The sequence below is a fragment of the Neomonachus schauinslandi genome, chromosome 4 (genome assembly GCF_002201575.2).
Source record: "Neomonachus schauinslandi chromosome 4, ASM220157v2, whole genome shotgun sequence".
Lineage (NCBI taxonomy): Eukaryota > Metazoa > Chordata > Mammalia > Carnivora > Phocidae > Neomonachus > Neomonachus schauinslandi.
The window spans coordinates 17,008,811-17,029,056 of record NC_058406.1 but is presented as its reverse complement, the minus strand read 5'-3'; the positions used below and the strand labels follow the sequence as shown (position 1 = coordinate 17,029,056).

At 53.7% G+C, this 20,246-nt stretch overlaps 1 protein-coding gene across 1 annotated transcript in view; it reads left to right on the top strand.

The window, feature by feature from the left end:
- Positions 1 to 4,075: 4,075 nt before the first annotated feature.
- The window catches only part of E2F2 (E2F transcription factor 2), a 20,259-nt gene continuing 4,088 nt past the window's right edge, over positions 4,076 to 20,246 (top strand). Inside the window, exons 1-6 of the mRNA XM_021683541.1 lie at positions 4,076 to 4,327; positions 10,055 to 10,160; positions 12,261 to 12,480; positions 13,072 to 13,230; positions 14,914 to 15,028; positions 17,282 to 17,474. Of these exons, the coding sequence (XP_021539216.1) occupies positions 4,076 to 4,327; positions 10,055 to 10,160; positions 12,261 to 12,480; positions 13,072 to 13,230; positions 14,914 to 15,028; positions 17,282 to 17,474 (1,045 nt within the window). The remainder of the gene's footprint in view (positions 4,328 to 10,054; positions 10,161 to 12,260; positions 12,481 to 13,071; positions 13,231 to 14,913; positions 15,029 to 17,281; positions 17,475 to 20,246) is intronic.

Below are 20,246 nucleotides of genomic sequence, written 5' to 3'. Positions count from 1 at the left end.
GACCCTGAGATCATGACCTGAGCCAAAACCAAGAGTTGGATGCTCAACCAACTGAGCCACTGAGGTGCCCCGGTTTGGGGACTTTTCCAGAGCTTTGGGGTCTGGCTGGAACAGGGTCTTCCTTCCTTACCAGCTGTGCAGGCTCAGGCAAGTTGCTTAATGTCACCCATGCCTTGGCTCCCTCATCTGGAAAATGGGACTAAGCATCCCTAACTTATCTAGTTGTGGGGCACACTCTTTCCACCTCCAACAGTGTCTGTCGTACTGGAACCTCGGATTCATGGGCAGGATGTATCCTCCTTCACCTGGGATACTGGGGAGAAGCTCTTAGTTCAGAATGGCTCAGCGCCTCGGGAGACGGAGGTCTGAGTTCAGTTCCTGGTTTCATCTTTAACCAGCCCTTGGTCAAGTCCCTCTACGTGTTTGAGCCTCAGTTTCCTTCTCTGTCCAAACTGTACCTCTGTTACAGGGTAGTTAAGACATGTCAACATAATAATGCATGGAAAGGGCCTAGCTGGGTGCTTTACACTGAGGACATGCTCAGAAATGTGAGCTACCATCACCAGCATCACTGACTGCAGGCCTACTATGTGCCTGGCACTCTGGTGGAGGGGGAGGCACACAGGCGAAAACAAAGCACGGGTCCCGTTCCCAAGGATTTTGGAGTTTCCTTGAACATCGGACTTCAGACGCTTTGCTCCTGCCACTCTGCCATTTGAGTGGGGCCTTAAAGGTAGGTCAGATTTGAGTGGGGGGCGGGGGGGTGGGGGGCTGAGGATGGAAGGGAGGAGGGGCCTTGTGGATGCGGAGCCAGGGAAGCAAAGCCTGGGAAATGGGGGCATGTAACACATGAATGGGAAACTGCGAGTATTTTAGTTTGGTTCCATTGGGGCCTCTTCTGGTCCATCTCTCACAGATCTTAGCTAAAATACATTAGGTACCTACTGTGCACCTCTCTGAGGACTTTGTAGCCAATACCTTATTGAATCTGCACGGTAAATAAAAAGGTCACTTTTGCCATCCTCATTTCTTTTTTTTTTTTTAATATTTTATTTATTCATTTGAGAGAGAGACAGAGAGAGCACAAGCAGGGGGAGCGGCAGGCAGAGGGAGAGGGAGAAGCAGGCTCCCCACTGAGCAAGGAGTCGATGTAGGGCTCGATCCCAGGACCCCAAGATCATGACCTGAGCCGAAGGCAGACACTTAACCGTCTGAGCCACCCAGGCACCCCATGCCATCCCCATTTCAAAGACGAAGAAAGTGAGGCTCAGAGAAGTCTGGCAACCTGACCAAGAGCACAAGCTAGGAATGGATGGGGCAGGAATTCACGTTCGGGGAGACAGACTACAGATGTGCCCCACAGGAATTAGTCCATTCCCAGGCAGTGAAACTAAAGCCAGCCCCAGCAGCCCAAAACTCAACCACAGAGAGCTGGCTCATGGCCCCCTTGCTGGCTCCCTTCTTTCGTCTCAGCCCCACCCTGCCACCCCCATTTCCCTTCCTGGCCCTGGGGCTCTGCTCCTTCCCCAAACCTGCTCAGCCACAATTCCTTCCAGGATCCCTCATCTGTAAAATGGGGATAATAACAGTGCCTGTCCCAGAGGGCTGTCATGAGGGTCATTACCACCACCATTTCAATAGCGTCTGGGAGTCCTGCGAAATCAGCCGAGTAGAAGCCTTGCCCATACTTGATAGTTGAGACGGGGAGCAGCAGCCTGCCCAGGGTTGCTCAGCCGCGAAGTGGAGAGTGGGACTTGAATCGGAGCCTCCTGACCACTAAATAGAGTTTTGTTTGTTGAGTCAGAACACACTAAGCATGGAAAGAGGGCAAGAAGCACTCTGACTGGGAGAGGGGAGGCAGGCAGGGAAGGCTTCCTGGAGGAGGTGAGGTTTTTAAGCTGGACCTGAAGAACAGTGAAATATGTAGACTGGACTGAAGGGGTCTGCGAACTGGAGATAAGGCCGGAAGTGTAACCACAGCTATTTTTTGAGGTTCTTTAGGAACCAGACTGTGTGCTGACAGCTGTACATACCTCATGAGATTTCCGCACAATCCTGTGAGGTGGGTGTCAATAGTGTGAGAAGAGTGAGGCTCAGAGAGTTTATAAAACTTGCCTGGAGTCACACACTTGGTTGAGTGGCTGGGTCTAGATTTGAACCCGGTGCTGTCTGCTACAAAGTCTGGGCTCTTTTTTTTTTTTTTTTTTTAAGATTTTATTTATTTATTTGAGAGAGAGTGAGAGGGAGCACATGAGACGGGGGAGGGTCAGAGGGAGAAGCAGACTCCCCACTGAGCGGGGAGCCTGATGTGGGACTCGATCGCGGGACTCCAGGATCATGACCTGAGCTGAAGGCAGTCGCTTAACCAACTGAGCGACCCAAGGCGCCCAAAGTCTGGGCTCTTGATCACCGTGCATTAGTGCCACCTCATCCTCGAGATCTGAGGATAAGGACCAGGTATGAAGCTGGGGACTGACTCTGGAGGGTTTTGAATGCCAGCCTCAGCCCCGCATAGAAATCACGCAGCACCAGGCAGGAATCGGCAGACTTGGAATTCAGCTTCTGGCAACTCCACCACTCGCTAGCTAAGGTCACTTCTTGGATCCTCGGCATCTCTAAGCTGGAGGGACTGGGAATGTAAATGGATTATTGGCAATGAAGGTTTTGAATGAGGGAGGGAGGCTCTTGTGACAAAAGGATTGTTTAGGAAAAACATGGAGATGTTCAAATATTTACCGAGTGTGGGGCTCTGGGAATGTTACTGAGAACAAGACAGAGCTCTGCACTCTGGACCCCCAGCCCCCACCCAGGCCCGCACAGGGCAGGCACAGCTTGGGAGGGTGGGGGAGAAACCTTTTATTGGAACAAACAAGGGCTCAGAAGCTGGCTTGTCCAGATTGGACTGCTAGTTCTCAAGTGAGTGAATTTGTGTGATCTTGGGCAAGTTACCTAGCCTTTCTGTCTCTCCATCTTTACCACGAAGACCATCATGCCTCCTCCGGGGATTGTTGGATTCAATGAAATAAAACCATGCAATGACCCAGCAGGGTGCTGGGCACACTGTAGGCATTCAGCAGATGTTAGCATCCTCCTATGAAGACGTATAAATATTAGGCTCCACCCATCGCCCCCCTGCCAAGAAAGAAAACAGGTTTCCTGGCTTTCATTTTAGCCGGGCAGAAAAGGGATATAAAAGCGTATATGCTAAGTAAGCAAGCATGCAAAGTAACAAAAGGCCTTTGGCCTGGGTAATGTGCTGCTGGGTCTGGGCTCAGGACAGGACTCCGTGCCCAAATTCCCCACCACCCCAGGGAGTCCGGGCCCATTCCTCAGCGGGCCCGGCGCTGCTCCGGCTGCTGCCGCACGGTACGGGAACCACCGTTCCCAGCCTGTTTGGCGGGCTGCTAGGGCCGGCGGGCGCCGGGCGACAGGAGGTGTGGCGGCCCCTTTAAGCAGCGAAGCTCGTGTTGCAATCGCAGCCTTGGGGACCGGTCCTTTCCGGGGGGTGGAGCCTGTGCCTGTAGCGGCGGCCAACCACAGCGCGGCATTTTCCGCGGGAGATCCGAATTTCGCGGCACGCAGTTTGGCGCTAAAAAAAAAAAAAAAAAGGAAGAAGAAGAAGGGAAAAAAAAGAGGCAGAGAAAGGCTTGGGGACCAAAGAGCCAGGCGAGAGGGAGTCGGTGCAATCGGCCCCCCTTCCCCGTCTGAGCGCATCGCCTCTCCTCCGAGCCCCCAGCGACCCCAGAGACCCCTGCCGGGAGCCAGCCAGACCCTAAGCGCCAGGCGTTTCGGGGGCGCGGGGCCGTCCCGGGTCGCCGCCACCCTCGGGGCGGGACAGCCCCTGGCCGTGCCGCCGCCGCCGCGGGGCGATCTCCAAGCGGGGATCTCCAAGCGCTGCTCGGCTCGGCGGCGGGCCAGGAGGGGAGGGTCCGGCCTTGCCCCGCAGGCGTCCATTGGCGGCTTTCCCCGGGCCTCCGCGCCATGCCTCGGGCCGTGTGAGCCTCCGCGGGCTCCGGAGCCCGCAGGTGCCCGCGGGCGCGCCAGGCCCGGTTGGGGAGGGGGCGCTGCGCTCGCCATGCTGCGAGGGCCCCGGGCCCTGGCTCCAGCCGCCGGGCCGCCCTCGAAGGGACTGCCCGCGATGAGCCCTACAGAGCTGTGGCCGCCCGGCCTCAGCAGCCCCCAGCTCTGCCCGGCCACCGCCACCTACTACACCTCGCTGTACCCGCAGACTGTGCCTCCCACTGCGGCGCCCGGCACCTGTCTCGACGCCACCCCCCACGGACCGGAGGGCCAAGCTGTGCGATGCGTGCCGGCTGGCCGGCTGCCGGTAATGCTGGGGACCTCCCCACCGCCGCCCACCGCTTCTCCCTGTGCTTTTGCGGGTGTGGGAAAGGAGGGAGGGGAGCCTGGGACCCAGTTTGAACGAAACAGGTCGAGTTGGGGAGGGAAAAGAGAGCTTTCAACTTCCAGAACAACCCATTGCCCTGCATATCTGAGTTGAAGAGCCCTTCGTTTTCGGACTTGGGATGAAATAACCTCATCCATTGGAGTCGAGTGGAATGAGCACTGGATTGGGAGTGCGGAGACTCAGCCCACTACCCCCCCTGCACCGTGTGACCTTGAGGAAGTCCACGGAGCCAACATTGCCACCATTCCTTCATTCTTTCATTCATTGTTTGGTCCAGAAACTGGTACTGGGCATCTGCTATGGTCCAGGTATAGGGCTTGCTCTAGGCATACAGTGGGGACTTTAAAACGGGGTGGGGGGGAAAGCAGGGCTGGGGTGTCTCTCAGGTCCAGCCTGGCTTGGACAGGCTCTAAATCTCCCGTACAACCAACTCTTTCCCAATTATCTGCCCTGTGTCTCTCCCAGGCCCAGTCTTCCCTCCCAGACAGCCAGTGGCAGGTGCAAATTGGGGGCAGCCCCCTGGGTTTCCTATTCAGATGGACTTTTCCTTTCTCAAGCCCCCAGGCCATTGCCAGGGAGGGCCCCAAATCTGGGCACTAGGTACAGGGTGTGTTTTGTGGGAGTGGAATTCCTGGAGCCCTTGAGAATGGAAACAACCACAGGGTAGGGGTGGGTGGGGTGGGAAATGCCCTGGGGGAATTGGGTGGTGGGTGGCGAGCCTGGTTTCTGGTCCTGACTGCCACTAATTCAGTGTGTCCCTTGACAAGTCTTGGCCCCAGTCTAGGCTTACATTTCCTTTTCTTTTTTTCTTTTTCTTTTTTAAAAGATTTTATTTATTTGACAGAGAGAGACACAGCGAGAGAAGGAACACAAGCAGGGGGAGTGGGGGAGGGAGAAGCAGGCCTCCCGCAGAGCAGGGAGCCCGATGACGTGGGGTCACTACCCGAGCCAAAGGCAGATGCTCAACGACTGAGCCACCCAGGCGCCCCACATTTCCTTTTCTTGAAAATGCATGTGTCCATGGGGTAGTTGGGCTAACTCATCTCAGGTCATTTCCAGCTCCAGGTCCTGGGTTTTGGAAAGAGGCTCCAGGGAGGGGAGATGGGGGTGCTGTAGTTTGCTTCGTTGTGCGTGAGTGGTGAATAAGTTCAGGTACAGAGCTAAGACCACCCCTCACTGCCGTAGAGGCTTCTGGTCAGACCTTTGTCAGTGGACAGGCCCAGACCCCCAGCCTTCCCTGGATGCAGCAGGCACAAGTCCCTGCTACGGGAATCATGCTTTGCCCATGCTCAAGGCTTTAAACTTTCCAGAGCCCCTTCCTGCCCATGATTTCCATCCAACTAGGAGGAAGGAGGCAGGGGTGCAATTCCCATTTCACAGGTCAAGCAGCCAAAGATAACTGAGACTGGGCATCTTATCTTATGTTCAGCATTTTACAACCTAACACTGTTTTGTACCCTGGGAAGCAGGAGGCATTAGTAGCTCCAGGGAGAAACTGAGGCACGGAGGGAGGATGTGATCTGCCCAAGGTCATACAGGGAGATGTATGACCAAGGCTGGTGATCATTGGTCTCTTCTCTGCAGCCTTGACTTTCCGCAGTACTGCCCAACCGAGGAGCTGGGTGCCCCTTGGTGGGGGGGGGGGGGGGGGGGGCCCGGGGGGGGGGGGGGGGGGGAAGGGGCTCAGTGGTGGGTGCAGTCCCCTCTGGCAAGCTGCTTTCAGGCACCCAGGCGGGGTTTCAGTGGCTGCGTTTCAGTAACAGCTGTGGTTTTGAACTGCTTCCCTCCCAGAGGAGCCCGAGTGCATCTGTCTGTAGCTCCCTCCCAGAGGGGCTCAGTGATCACAGCAAGAATGCTTCTCTTTTACTGAACGCCACTCCTGTGCCAGGCACTGCTTGGCACTCTTCACATTCGTTATCTTGGCCAAGATGCCTGGGATGAGGCATCTTACAGATGAGGAAACTGAGCAGAGACGTGAAGTCACTTGTCCAAGTCACAAGCCAAGAAGTGGGAGAGTCTCCTTGCATCAGACTCCCCTAAAGCCCTGCCAGGCCGAGAGCCCCCTCTCCCGTCAGATGCCCCATGGCCCCCAGCCCCATGGGCAGGCCTGGCCCCCTGCTTACTCATTTTACCAGGGTGTGACCTGGAGCAGCTCCAAACCCAACCCTGGGTGTGGCTGCTTGGTTTGTGGCCAGGCTGCAAAGTGCAGGGTGAGTAGGATTTGTTGGGGAGCTGCTGTTTAAAGGGACCTCAGGGATGGCAACCAAGTTCAATGGCAGAATGAAGGCCTGAGCCCTGGTCTCCTCACTCCCTGTCTGGGGCTCTTTCCAGCACCCTCTGGGGAAGGCTTGGGATTCTCTATGGAGTCCCTAGGCCAGCCAGGTACATCACGTGATTCTGTCTCATTCCTATGGGAATCTGTGAAGAGGGTGGGATTCGGCACAGTTCTCCTTCCTTCTGTCTGTCTTTTCCAAAGTCCCCTGAGAACCATGAAAGCAAAGGAACATTTTAAGGAACAACTATCCAAGATGGGGTCAGATGTGGAAATGCAGGCTACGGAGTGGTAGAGCTGGGATCTAGAACACTTGCTCCTAACGCCCACCGTCTAAATTTAGGACTTTGGGCTAACCTGGCTCCATTCCCTGTGTGACCTTGGGCAAGTCACTCCCCCTCCTTCGAGCCCCACCTTCCTCACCTTGCTGCCCAGAGTGGGGCTGTGTCTGGTGGTCTCCAGCCCTCTCACTTCTGGGGCTGCCTGAGGAGGGAGCTTCACTCTTCTCCCTTGGGGTTGGCCGGGGGAACTTGAATCCTAACCAGACCTTTAAGAAACAGCCAAAGGGGCTGCCTCCTAAGAGGGTCCAGGTTAGAGCCAGACTGGCCTTTGTTCTTGGCGCATCCCCGTCTCTTCAGCTTACCTCTAATCTTTCCCCTTGCTGGCGCCCCTGGAATTTTGGTGATACCGGCTTCCTTGTGTGAGCAAAGCGCTTTGCTGCACTGCCCCTGAGTCCCCGGCCGGGGTGGAGCAGATTATGCCCATTTTACAGGTGGGGCTCCAGAGGTCAACCGACCTGCTGAGCTCACCCAGCTAAGAAGGGGGGAGGCCTAGAGGGGAACCCAGGGAGGTCTGACTCCCAAGGCCTTTGCTCAGGCTCTCCTTGGCCCTCATCTTCCTGGGCTTGTCCTCTGCCACCTCTGTTCTGTAGGCTCAGGCCCATCCATGGGCTGTGCCCCAAGGTGTCAGGGAGATACCCTTGGATGAGGGACATTTTGCTGCTTGGGGACACTTGAAGTCCTGGGTAAGGGGAGGGACCGTAAGGGAAGGGAGGGGACTGGTCTGTGTATATAAAGTAATGGGGGCCGGTGGGCACAGCCAGGCCTTGGCTCAAGTTCCAGCAAAATCTGGGGGAATGTGTGTGAAAGAGCTGAGACGGCCTGGTACATGGCTTTGGAGTCAGACAATCCTGGGTTCAAAGTCTGGCTCTGCCCTTTGTCTGTGTGACCTAGGGCTCATGGCTTACCCTCTCTGAGTCTCCATTTCTCTTCTGCCAAGAGTAATTGCCAGTGCTGATGGCTCAGGACTGATGAGCACGTGATAGGCCCAGTGCAGATACTCTGTTCAAGGTCCTTCCTTCTCCCCGCTCTGCAGGTAGTGAGGTTCTTCCTCGTGTTCTGTGAACTCAGCAGGGCCTGGCTCCTGTCAGGTGGGAGAGGTGGATGGGGTTGGGGAGACTCTGGGTCACTCCGCCTGTGCCTCGGGTAGAACTCAGCTTGACTTCTCTTCCTCTCGCTGCTCTTGGCATTCCTTCTTGCGGGATGGATGAAGGGTCCTGGGATGGACAACTTCAATCGGGATTGATAAAGACGTTAGAGCTCACCAAGTCCCAGTTACTCCAGCTGTTAAATGGGGCTTGGTGGTGCTAGGGAGACTCAGTGAGGTGATGAATGTTGGGGCTCGGCCCAGGGCATGTGGAAGGTCTCAGTGAATGACTGGGCCTTTATCTAGAGACAAGATAGGTCACAGTCCCTAGAATCTAGGATCTCACCAGCTGAGAGGTTAGAAAAAGAGTATTCCAGAGAGACTTCAAGAGGAATGAGCAGGGAAGTGTTTGGATCATGTCCAGGTCTGGATAGGGGTGGAAGAGAGGAGCATCGTATCCAGGCTCCTCAAACCAAGGAACGGGTCTCCTGGAAGCAGTCCAGGAGGACTTCCTGGAGGACGCAGCGGTGGGGAGGCGAGCTGATAGCCAGAAGAGCTGTCACCACTTCCCACACCTGTCTGCCCAGCTGTGCTCAGCAGCAGTTAGAAGTCTCAGCCCTGCCGAGCATGACCTCACTGTCAAACGTTAAAATAGGCCTCTCTGTCCCAACCAACTTAGGGGTGTCTGGGTGATTAGGGGAGAGGGAGAGGAAGGAAATGGGCTCAGGGGCCCCCTGAAGGGTGTGTCAAGGAAGAGGCCACGCCTGGATTTCAGGGAAGGGACTCTGCATTTTCTGAACACCTATGTGTGCTGAGCCACAGGCTGAGCACTTTGCAGGAGTTACCTCCTTGATTCCTCACCGTGGTCCCTCAAGGCAGGTGTTTTCTGCCTCATTTTACAGAGGAGGAAACTGAGGCTCCTAGATGTGGAGTACTTCCCCAAGTCTCACACAGACACACACACACACACACAGACACACACACACACACACACAGTGAGCCCACAAAGGAGCTGGGAGAGGCAAGTCCAGGCCTCCGACCTATGCCCCAGTGCCCCAGTACCCTAGCCCTGCCCCTGCCCAGCCCTAACAGGAGAGAGGCCCCTTCCGGGCCAGTGCAGCTTCTGGGCCTAATTGGGGCCTGGTGGCAGTGGGGTGGAGAAGAGCAGATGGGTCTGTGGTTTGATTTCCCCAGCAGGTGTTTCCCAAGCTTGGCGGGAACAGGCAGGGGGAGCAGGGGGACCTCAGCTGTTTGTCCTTGAGATGCAGGGGAAGGATTCATTGTCTGCCCCTCTCAGCAAAGAAAGAATGGCAAATGGAGTCTATTCAGGAGGCCCTGGGGCCCTTGAGTGGGAGCCCAAACATGGGGGTGGGGAATGTTGGCTCTGCCTCCCGATGCGGGCACCTCCCTGGGGTGTGGCACTGAGCCAGGAAGTCTCCTGGGCTGGGGCGGATGCCCAGCCCCACCCTGATAAGGGCCAGCTGTGGGGCTGTGATGGGCACCAGGGCCCGCCGGGCCAGCTGCTCTTGCACTTGGCGCGGGAGGCTCTCCCCAGCCTGATGTGGTTTAGGTCCTACCCACTCCTTCCTCCCTGCATCCTCCTCTGGGCATGGGGGTTGGGGGACGGCGGATGTACAAGTGACCTTGGGGCCCATTATTAAGGAACCCTGAGCTCTTGGCCAGACTGGCTTCAGTGATCTTCAGGTACCTGCACCTCAGGATGAGAGTGTCGTGTGCTCTTCAGAAAACAGGGCCCCCTTTCCCCCCGAAAGCTCACTTGGCGAGCTGAACTGTTTCCTCACCAAGGGCAGTGATGTTGCACCAGGACTGGTGGTAAACTGAGGCACAGAAAGCGGCTGCTGGTGGCCTCCGTGCTTTGGCCCCGACTCGGGGAAAGACTGAAGGAGGACTGATTCTCAAACTCTGCCTCTCTCGCTCCTCTCTCCAAGGCCAAAAGGAAGCTGGACCTGGAGGGGATCGGGAGGCCAGCAGTCCCTGAATTCCGGACTCCCAAGGGCAAGTGCATTAGAGTGGACGGCCTCGCCAGCCCCAGAAGTAAGCCGGGCTGGTGGGGCATCTAAGGGCAGGCTCGGGAGGGAGGCGGGGGGCGGACAGGGGCAGAGGGCAGCAACCCTACTCACATCAGCAGGAGTGATATTTGCAGCACACTTCCCCGTTTACAAAGCAGGCTCCTCTGCGTTCTGTCACGGAACCCTGCCGTGCTTAGCACTGTCCCCCTTTCACTGATGAGGCGGTTTGAGACTCAGAGCTTGAGTGACTTGCCCAAGGTCACACTGCTGGTCGGGGAGGGGGGGGGAAGTGTCAGGACTCAAACCCAAGCGGGCCCTGCATCTCCCACACCATACACCACTCTCGTGACCAGAATGTGATGACTGGTGTTTTACTTGGGAGCTTACTCATTTTTTTAAAAAGTTTATCTTGAGTTCAGTCTGACCTTTTCTAAAAGAGAGAATCCAGCTCCGAGAGGAACAGGGTGAACCAGGGTCTTTGTCCCACAGGCAGAGAGCTGAATGAGTGATTCCAAGGGAAGTGAAGCTTGGATTAGTCTAAACCTCAGTGTGCCTCAGAGGTTAAGATCCAGAGGCCACCAGGGTGGTGTCTTTCGAAAGCTAAGCTGCAGGGAATTTCTACTTCTGCTCCTGATATGTTCAATCAATATCCTGGTTCCAGCTGGAGTTTTAGAAACTTATGTTAGGGAGGAACAATAATTTGGGGGGTCAGAGACCTCATGAAGAAGGTTATGTCACTGGGTGCAAAGCGTGAGGATCAGGAATTTGGGGGTCTGGACAGGGCCCTGGCCACTCTTCTTGTGAGCCTTAGCTGTCTCATCTGTAAAACAAAGCACAGCTAGATCAGGAATAATAGCAAGAGAGTTGGCCCTCCTGTTGATGGGTAGAAGCTGCCTGGAGCATTTTATTGAGAGATACTAAGTGCACTGATCATTTAGCAATGTCTGCCAAGGGTGCAAAACCTGACCCAAACCGCCTGTGTGCCAAATGTGAAGGGGTCCTAAAGTTCCCTTCTGGAGGAATCTGAGGCTCTCCAAAACTCAGTTTCCAGAACTTCTTTGGCCGCTAGCGTGCTGTATGACTTGCAAGTCACTTGATTGCCAAAGTCCACTCGTGGTTTAAGATACTGCAGCTGGGATGTGGTCTTGTGACATCAGCCTCATTAAGAAAGGATCTTTTTTTTCATGAACCTGCCCCATTTGATATTATAGGACTGATTCCTTTCAGATAATCATTAGGCTACACGTGGAAAGAAAATGCAAGTGGAAAAATGTGCTCGAATCCCAGCCCATCATTCCCTTTCTCTCTTACCCTAATTCCAGATTCCTGGCATAGCTGGCAGGAGAGGGTAATGGTTAAGAAGAAAGGCTCTGGGGCGCCTGGGTGGCTCAGTCGTTAAGCGTCTGCCTTCAGCTCAGGTCATGATCCCAGGGTCCTGGGATCGAGCCCCGCATCGGGCTCCCTGCTCCGCGGGAAGCCTGCTTCTCCCTCTCCCACTCCCCCTGCTTGTGTTCCCTCTCTCACTGTCTCTCTCTCTGTCAAATAAATAAATAAAATCTTTAAAAAAAAAAAAAAAAAAGAAGAAGAAAGGCTCTGGAGCCAGGCTGCCTGGATTTAAATCCCAGCTTTGTCACTTTCTAGCTGAGTGAGCTGGGCGAGTTACTTTACCTGTCTGTTCCTCAGTAGTCTCATCCATTAAATGGGGATGGTTGTATAGCAGCTTATAGGGTGTTGTAAGGATTGCATTTGTTGTATATGGGAAGTGCTTCGAACAGTGACCTACACACAGTATTTGTCATTGGTGGTGGTGGGGGGGTGTTGATATGGCTGCCCTAAGCTATGGTGGAAAGGTGCTCTGAACCAGGAGTTAGAAGATGCTTGGTTTCCAGTCCTGCCCCTGCCCCTGACTGTGAGACCTTAAGCTAGTCATGTTCCCTCTCCAGGTATCAGGTTCCCCACCCGGACGGGGCTGGCGAACGACCTCCTGCCTCGCAGTGCTCTGTAAACTGGAAGGTGGTTACTCCTGCGTTCATGTGAAGGGTGGTACTTAATAGGTCCAGATCCGTGGATGAGGGTCCCCAGGCTGGCTCTCCCTGAGTGGTGACCGGGCCCCTTTTCCCCTTAGCACCCAAGTCCCCCGGAGAGAAGACTCGGTATGACACGTCACTGGGGCTGCTCACCAAGAAGTTCATTTACCTCTTGAGCGAATCCAAGGATGGGGTCCTGGACCTGAACTGGGCCGCCGAGGTGCTGGACGTGCAGAAACGGCGCATCTATGACATCACCAATGTGCTGGAGGGTATCCAGCTCATCCGTAAGAAGGCCAAGAACAACATCCAGTGGGTGTGAGTGCCTGTGCTGGGGCCAATGGCACCTGTGGGTGCATGTGCTGTGGGTGAAGGTGGGGGGGTGCACTATCCAGCGGGTGTGTGTCGGGGCTGGAGCCGAGACATGTAAAGGCCTAAGAGGACCCAGATCCTCTTGAGTTGGGGATCCCAAGATTCTCCTCTTCTAGCTTAGGAAAGTCCCCTGGGAGCTGGGCTGTAGCAACTGATCCTCCTTCCAGCTCTGCTATCTGAGTCCTCCAGGCTCCTTTCCTCCTACGAAGATCAGAGCAGACTTGCAGAGAACCCAGGCAAGGCATCTGGGGCAGGCTGGGGTGTAGCGTGGACCATGTTGGGAGCCCCTCAAAAGTGCGGTCAGGCTTGACTTGTTTCTTTTCCCTAGCCCAAACCCCGAACTTCAGTTTCCAATTCCTAGCAGCTCCCTGGAAGGCAAGACCACTGATTTGCACAGCCCAGGGGGCACCGTTGTGGAACACACCAATGGCCCCATTCTGGGGTTTCGCACCATCTGTGCGGGTCTGCGCTGTAGCCCTGGGATTGGGCCCCTGGATGTGGACTGAGACTGACACTGGGGGACTGCTCTGTTCCCAGAGGCAGGGGAATGTTTGAAGACCCCACCCGGTCCGGGAAGCAGCAACAGCTGGGGCAGGAGCTGAAGGAGCTGATGAGCACAGAGCAGGCCTTGGACCAGCTCATCCAGAGCTGCTCTCTGAACTTCAAGCACCTGACCGAGGACAAAGCCAACAAGAGATATCCTGTCTGGTGGGGGAAAGCGGTCAGGGAGCAGGGCCCTGTTGCTCATAGCCATCCTGAGTTCGGATAGAATCTTCCGGCAGGGGGAGCTCACCCTCGGGGTCTGGCATGTCTGTTTCTGCCTTCCTCGGTGGCTTTTCCTCACAAGTCTATCGAAGCCACTCTCATTAGAAAAGTAAGTCCATTTCTTTAAATCTGGAAAATGGAGGGATGCCTGGGTGGCTCAGTTGGTTCATCGGCTTTTGGCTCAGATCATGATCCCGGGGTCCTGGGATCAAGCCCCACGTCGGGCTCCTTGCTCAGCAGGGAGTCTGCTTCTCCCTCTCCCACTCCCCCTGCTTGTGCTCTTTCTGCCTCTCTCTGACAAATAAATAAGTAAAATCTTTAAAGCAAAACAAAAATCTGGAAAATGGAGAAAAGAAAGAAACAGTTGCCACCCCAACATAGCCCTTGTTTCTTACCCATACACAGGGTACGTGTTATTAAATATAGTTGTGAGCTGTTATACACAACATTTTATATCCTGCTTTCCCCCACTTAGTATATCACCATAGACAGGTTTTCTTTTTTTTAAGATTTTATTTATTTATTTGACCAAGAGCCGGAGAGAGAGTGAGAGAGAGCACAAGCAGGGGGAGCTGCAGAGGGAGAGGGAGAAGCAGGCTCCCCACTGAGCAGGGAGCCTGATACAGGGCTCGATCCCAGGACCCAGGGATTGTGACCTGAGCGGAAGGCAGACGCTTAACCGACTGAGCCACCCAGGCACCCCTACCACAGACAGTTTTTAACGTTGCTACAGATCCTCCCTATTTGCTTGATCCACGTGGAATTGTTGCTATTGGACCATTTTTTACAAAAACAGCAACCTCATGTGAGTTTACCTCATATTTAGAATGATTTGAGACGGTCCTGCTCAGACTACATTCTGGTTTGTTGAGAAGGCCTAGAATCAACATTTAGATCGGTTCGAGATTTTTGCTTTTATAAAGCAGGATTGTGATGAATATCTTTGTATAGAGAGCATTTTCCTGTATTTTTTACTTATTTCCTTAGATTCCTAGGATTGAAATTACAAACATGGATTTTGCTAAGGCTTTTCATACATTTTTCCCAAATGGTTCCACCATCTCATTGGCTTTTGGATCTCACTTTGCATTTTTGGAAGGATGCTAGGCATTGTGAGAAATATAAAGAAATAAGACAGGTCTTACTACCTGCTCAGAGATAATGATCTAGTCTGAGAGATAAAGTCTTTTTTTTAAGATTTCATTTATCTTTTTGAAAAAGAGAGACAGCACAAGCGGGCGGGGGGAGAGGGAGAGGGAGAAGCAGACTCCCCGCTGAGCAGGGAGCTCAGCATGGGGCTGGATCCCAGGACCCCAAGATCATGACCTGCACCGAAGTCAGACGCTCAGCCCACTGAGCCACCCAGGCGCCCAAGATAAAGTCTAAAAAATTGACAGGAGGCAGCTTTTTAAAAATTGGTTAAAAAAATGATTTATACTCCCATTCGTTTTCTAAAGGTATCCAAGGTAGCTTATGATACTGAAAGAACAGGTTATCGTTTTTGATTATTTCCAAGCTGTGTAAGGAATGAGAAAGACATGTTCCGAGGCTTCACCTGGCAGGCTAGGGGTTTGAATTTTGACCAGTTACTTCTCTTGACTCTCCTGCCCCTACACTGGCCTATGTGACTTACCAGGACATCCGTGCCGTTGGTAACTTTAAGGAGCAGACGGTGATCGCGGTCAAGGCCCCTCCACAGACAAGACTGGAAGTGCCCGACAGGAGCGAGGTGAGAGGGGCAGCATTTGGTGGAGAGCAGATTATGGAGGGTCCCAGGCTGCTCTGTAGGCTCTGTCCCTGGCGCTACCTGGCCACAAGCTTCCCTGAACCATTCTGGCGCCCATGGCAAGATTGGTGGTCTCTGAGCTGGGGCAGCGATGGCAGGAGCTAGAAAGGACAACAGACATCAGCTACTGGCCCAAGAAAATCTCCGCTCTTGCCACCTTTCTGCACCCACCAGCCCCTGCCCTCCTGTGCCCGCACACCATGGTATTAGTGCTCACCATAATCCTTTCCTGCTAATCATGCTCGCCGAGTTAAAGACCCAAATTCTTACTACTTCCTAATGAGACCTTCTGTGCTCTGACCTCACCAGCCTCTTCTCTCATGCTGCCCCATTGTGCCTTTGACTGAGCCACACTGACTTCTCTACAGTGTCGCCAGCACACTAAGCTTGTCCCCAGTATAAGACCTCCTGCTGCTACTCTCTTCAGCTGAAATGCTCTTCCCTTTTTCTGCCTGGTTTACTGCTATTCGTCCTACAGGTCTCAACTCAGAGGTCACTTCCTCAAGGAAGCCTTCCCTGATTACACCCCCCTCCCCTCCCTCCCCCGCCCCAGTTTCATAACTACCTGTGCTTTTCTACTGTACTTAACCTCCGTTTGCTCGGAGATATTGGTGATTATGTGATTATGTTGTGCTTCATCTATTAGAGGGTAAGCTCCACAAAAGCATGCTGCGCTCCTGGGGTACCTCCAGCCCAGAGCTGGACACATATAAGGGCTCAAGAAATAATTTGTTTAATGGAAGGATATTAAGATAAATGGGGCCCCACTCCTGCCTTGAAGGAGCTCAGGACCTAGTGGGAAAAAGACCCAAGCAAGGAGTCATGTTGCCATTTATAGACTTAAGATGCTTTGAGGGCCCAGAGAAAGGACAGTTGGAGGAAGAGCCCATAGACGGTTACAGGTATTGGATCCTAAAGAATGAACAGGATTTTTTTGGGGCGCCTGGGTGGCTCAGTCGTTAAGCATCTGCCTTCGGCTCAGGTCATGATCCCAGGGTCCTGGGATCAAGCCCCACATCGGGCTCCCTGCTCAGCGGGAAGCCTGCTTCTCCCTCTCCCACTCCCCCTGCTTGTGTTCCCTCTCTCGCTGTTGCTCTCTCTGTGTCAAATAAATAAAATCTCTTTTTTTTTTTAAAGATTTTATTTATTTATTTGAGAGAGAGAGAATGAGAGAGAGCACATGAGAGTGGGGAGGGTCAGAGGGAGAAGCAGACTCCCTGCCGAGTAGGGAGCCTGATGCGGGACTGGATCCAGGGACTCCAGTATCATGACCTGAGCTGAAGGCAGTCTCTTAACCAACTGAGCCACCCAGGCACCCAAATAAATAAAATCTTTAAAAAAAAAAAAAGAATGAACAGGATTTTTGTCAGGGGGAATAGGGGTAGACAGAGGGCACTGCAGGTGAACCAGGGAGGAGACTTGAGTGCGTGTTGGAATGGCAGGTGTGTATTGATGGTGGGAGGGAAGAAGCAGGGGTGGGAAGGCCAAGTATCAGGACTCTTGGTTGTAAGTCACAAAAGCCAAATCCAAATGGCTTAAGTCAGGGGTGGGGGGTGGAGGGGACTATGGGGAACCAAGTGACAGGTGCAGAGGGAAGATTTGGAAATTGCAGGCAGGGCTAGACACAGGAGCTCCAACTATGACTTTCGCTTCACCCCGTGCTCTCTGTCTTTCTCTGCCATTCTCTGTGCTGTTTCCATTCCCAGGCGGGTTCCCCTCTTCCAGTGGCAAAGGTAGCTTTCATGATCCCAGCTCGGCGACCCCTGTGGGAAGGGAGCTTTCATTTCCAAGTCCAGCACGAGTCCTGGGTCTGATGCTAGCGGACTGAGCTGAGTCATGTGCTTCCCTGAACTAGTCACCATCATTGTGACTTTCCCAGCCTGCACCCCAAGCTCACCCACTGGAGTTGGGAAAGATATTGTCCCCCCAAACTACATGACTTGAGGGTGGGAGAGGAGTGGTTTCCCAAAGGAAAATCAAGATATTCTCCCTCAAAGAAGGGAGCCTGGGGGCCAGACAGGCGGAAAGAGCAGATGCCCTCCACGGTCAGATGGGGCAGGTGTTGGGGCCCAGCTCAGGAGTTGAGCTTGCTCACACAGATGGTGGGAGCCCTGGGTGTCCCCATCCATACACCCCACCCCATGAGTCAGTGCCCAGCTGCCCAGAGCCATGACCTGGCTTCTCTTCTTCCTCTAGGAGAACCTGCAGATATATCTGAAGAGCACCCAGGGGCCCATCGAAGTCTACCTGTGCCCAGAGGAGGTGCAGGAGCCGGACAGTCCTGCCAAGGAGCCCCTCCCCCCGACCTCCACCCTTGGCCCCAGCCCTGACTCCACCCAGCCCGGCAGCAGCACTGACCCTGGGATGATAGAACCCATGGCATCCCAAGGTAGGACCCTCTATCCAGAGCGACAGCAGGTGGGGAGAGAAGCCAGCCTTAGAGTTTTCTTTTCCGTGGCAACATCGGTTGGGCAGCGAAGGGACAGCTCACACTTTACACTTTATAAAGCAAGTGCATGTGTTCTTGTCTCAGTGGGGGGCTGATGTGCTCTGGGGCGGAGGGGTCCTGGGTTTGAATCCCCACGCTTCCAGTTACCAGCTGTGTGACCTTGGACAAGTCACTTAACCTCTCTTTGCCTTAGCCTCACCTGTAAGTTGGGCGCAGTAACTAACAGTATCTACTTCGTAGGTTGTGAGGATTGAGTGAATTCGTGTAGGTAAAGCCCTTGGGACGGTGCCTCGCAGTAACTGCTGACTATTCTTGTCGCCGTTAACCTCCTGTTACTGCTAGAACCACACTGCTATGCTGACTACCAACAGCAAAGCCCCTGGCCCTCAGTAAGCCCGCAGTAAATGGGAACTACAGATTTTTGAAGGAAGGCTCAACTCAGATTTTTTATTTTTTATTTTTTTATTTTTTTAAAGATTTTATTTATTTATTTGACAGAGAGAGACCAGCGAGAGAGGGAACACAAGCAGGGGGAGTGGGAGAGGGAGAAGCAGGCTCCCCGCAGAGCAGGGAGCCCGACGCGGGGCTCGATCCCAGGACCCTGAGATCATGACCTGAGCCGAAGGCAGACGCTTAACGACTGAGCCACCCAGGCGCCCCTAAGATTTTTTAAATCACAACTATGTACTAGGTACATCTATGTTATCACGTTACTGCTCGGAGCAATTCTTGTAGGCCTTATTGTTCCAGTTTAGAGATGAATAAACTGAAGCAGAGAGGTTGATGGGACTCACCCAAAATCTCCTAGTTGGGAGGCAACGGAACTGTGTCTTGACCCTCAGTTCCCACACTCCTAGCCCAGTCCTCTCTCCATGAGGCTTGGAACAGATCAAGGAAAGGGCTCCTGACCGGAGCAGCTCCCCCCTGGCTGGGAGGTGGACCGTACAGCTGAAGCAGGCTATACCTGGCAGGAAGTAGCATGAGGTAGTCACCAGGGAGCAAAGAGGTGGGAGAGGTCCCAGGGAAGGAGTCCAGAAGGAGTAGAAATGGGAGCCTGGGAAGGCCATTCCCCCAGGATGGTTTTTGCCCTTTACGGGGATCACACATCAGGTCGGACTGACAGATCCTTCGAGGCTATGGAGGCCAGTGTTCAACTTTCTGTTTTTTTAGCAGCAGAATTCCCTTAAGTAGAACTCTGGTGTTTAAACAAACCAGAGCTCAAACTGGTCTGATGGAAGAGGCTTGGTGGGGCGTCCACAGAATACAGGCCGGATTCCATTTCTTTAACTCAAGGGTCCACAAACTATTGCCTACAGGCAAAATTTGGCCTGTATTTAGGTGGCCCATGAGCTAAGGATGGTTGTCATATTTTTCAAGAGTTGGGGGGCAAGAAGAAAGTGACTGTGTGACAGACTGTAAGTATCCTGCAAGTCCTAAAATGCCATCGGCCGTTTACAGAAGTTTGCTGAGCCCTGATCTAACTCAGCCCTTCATTTCACACATGAATAAGCTGAGGTTCAGAGAGGGCGACTGACTTCCTTAAGGTCACCCAGCAAGTTGGAGGCAGAGCTTGGACAGAGCCCAGACCCCCGGCTCTTCTCTGGTGATCTCTCCTGTGTCCTGGTCTGATCAAGGGACACAGGCTTCTCCCTGCACCAACCATCTGTCCCTCCAGGCCCCTCCCAGTGCCTATCTCCCATGCCAGACCTGTGCCCCACCCTGTTTACCCTCCTGCTTCGCTCTGCCTTCTCACTCCACTGTCAACATGCGCACAGTTCTCCCGGTTAGAACCACTTTCACTTCAGATGTCCTCTGAGACCGGGGGCAGAGGTGGGGGACCCTCCAGCATAAGCAAGGGTGAGGCTTTTACCTCGGTTTTATGGATCAGTTGTGCTCCCAGAAGGAGTAGAGGCTGACAGAGTGCTTGGTGGTGAGGCCAGCCCAGGAGCCAGCTCTGTGCCATGGATGCCCCTCTCCACCCTTGCCATGTGGTCTCTTAGTGATGTCCTTGCCAAAGGGAACAGAAGGACATTTCCTGGAAGGTGTACACACACACACACACACACACACACACACACACACACACACTCACACACACACACACACCCTCCCACACACACACACTCTCTCACACACACACTCACATACTCTCTCACATGCACACACCCTCCCACTCACACACATTCTCTCTCACACACACTCACATACTCTCTCACACACAGCCCCCCACACACACTCACATACTCTCACACACACCCTCACACACACTCACATACTCTCTCACACACACACACACACCCTCACACTCACACACACTCTCTCTCATACACACACTCACATACTTTCTTACACACACACTCTCACACACATACTCACACACACACACACCCTCACACTGTCACATACTGTCTCACACACATACTCACATACTCTCTCACATACACCCTCACACACACTCACATACTCTGTCTCACACACTCTCTCACACGCACACAGCCTCACACTCACACACACTCACATACACTCTCACACACACTCACACACCCGCACACACTCTCACACACATACACATCCTCACACACACACTCACATACTCTATCTCACATACACACTCATTCTCTCTCACACACACACTCACATACTCTCACACACTCACACACACTCACATACTCTCTCACACGCACACACCCTCACATCCTCACACACACTCTC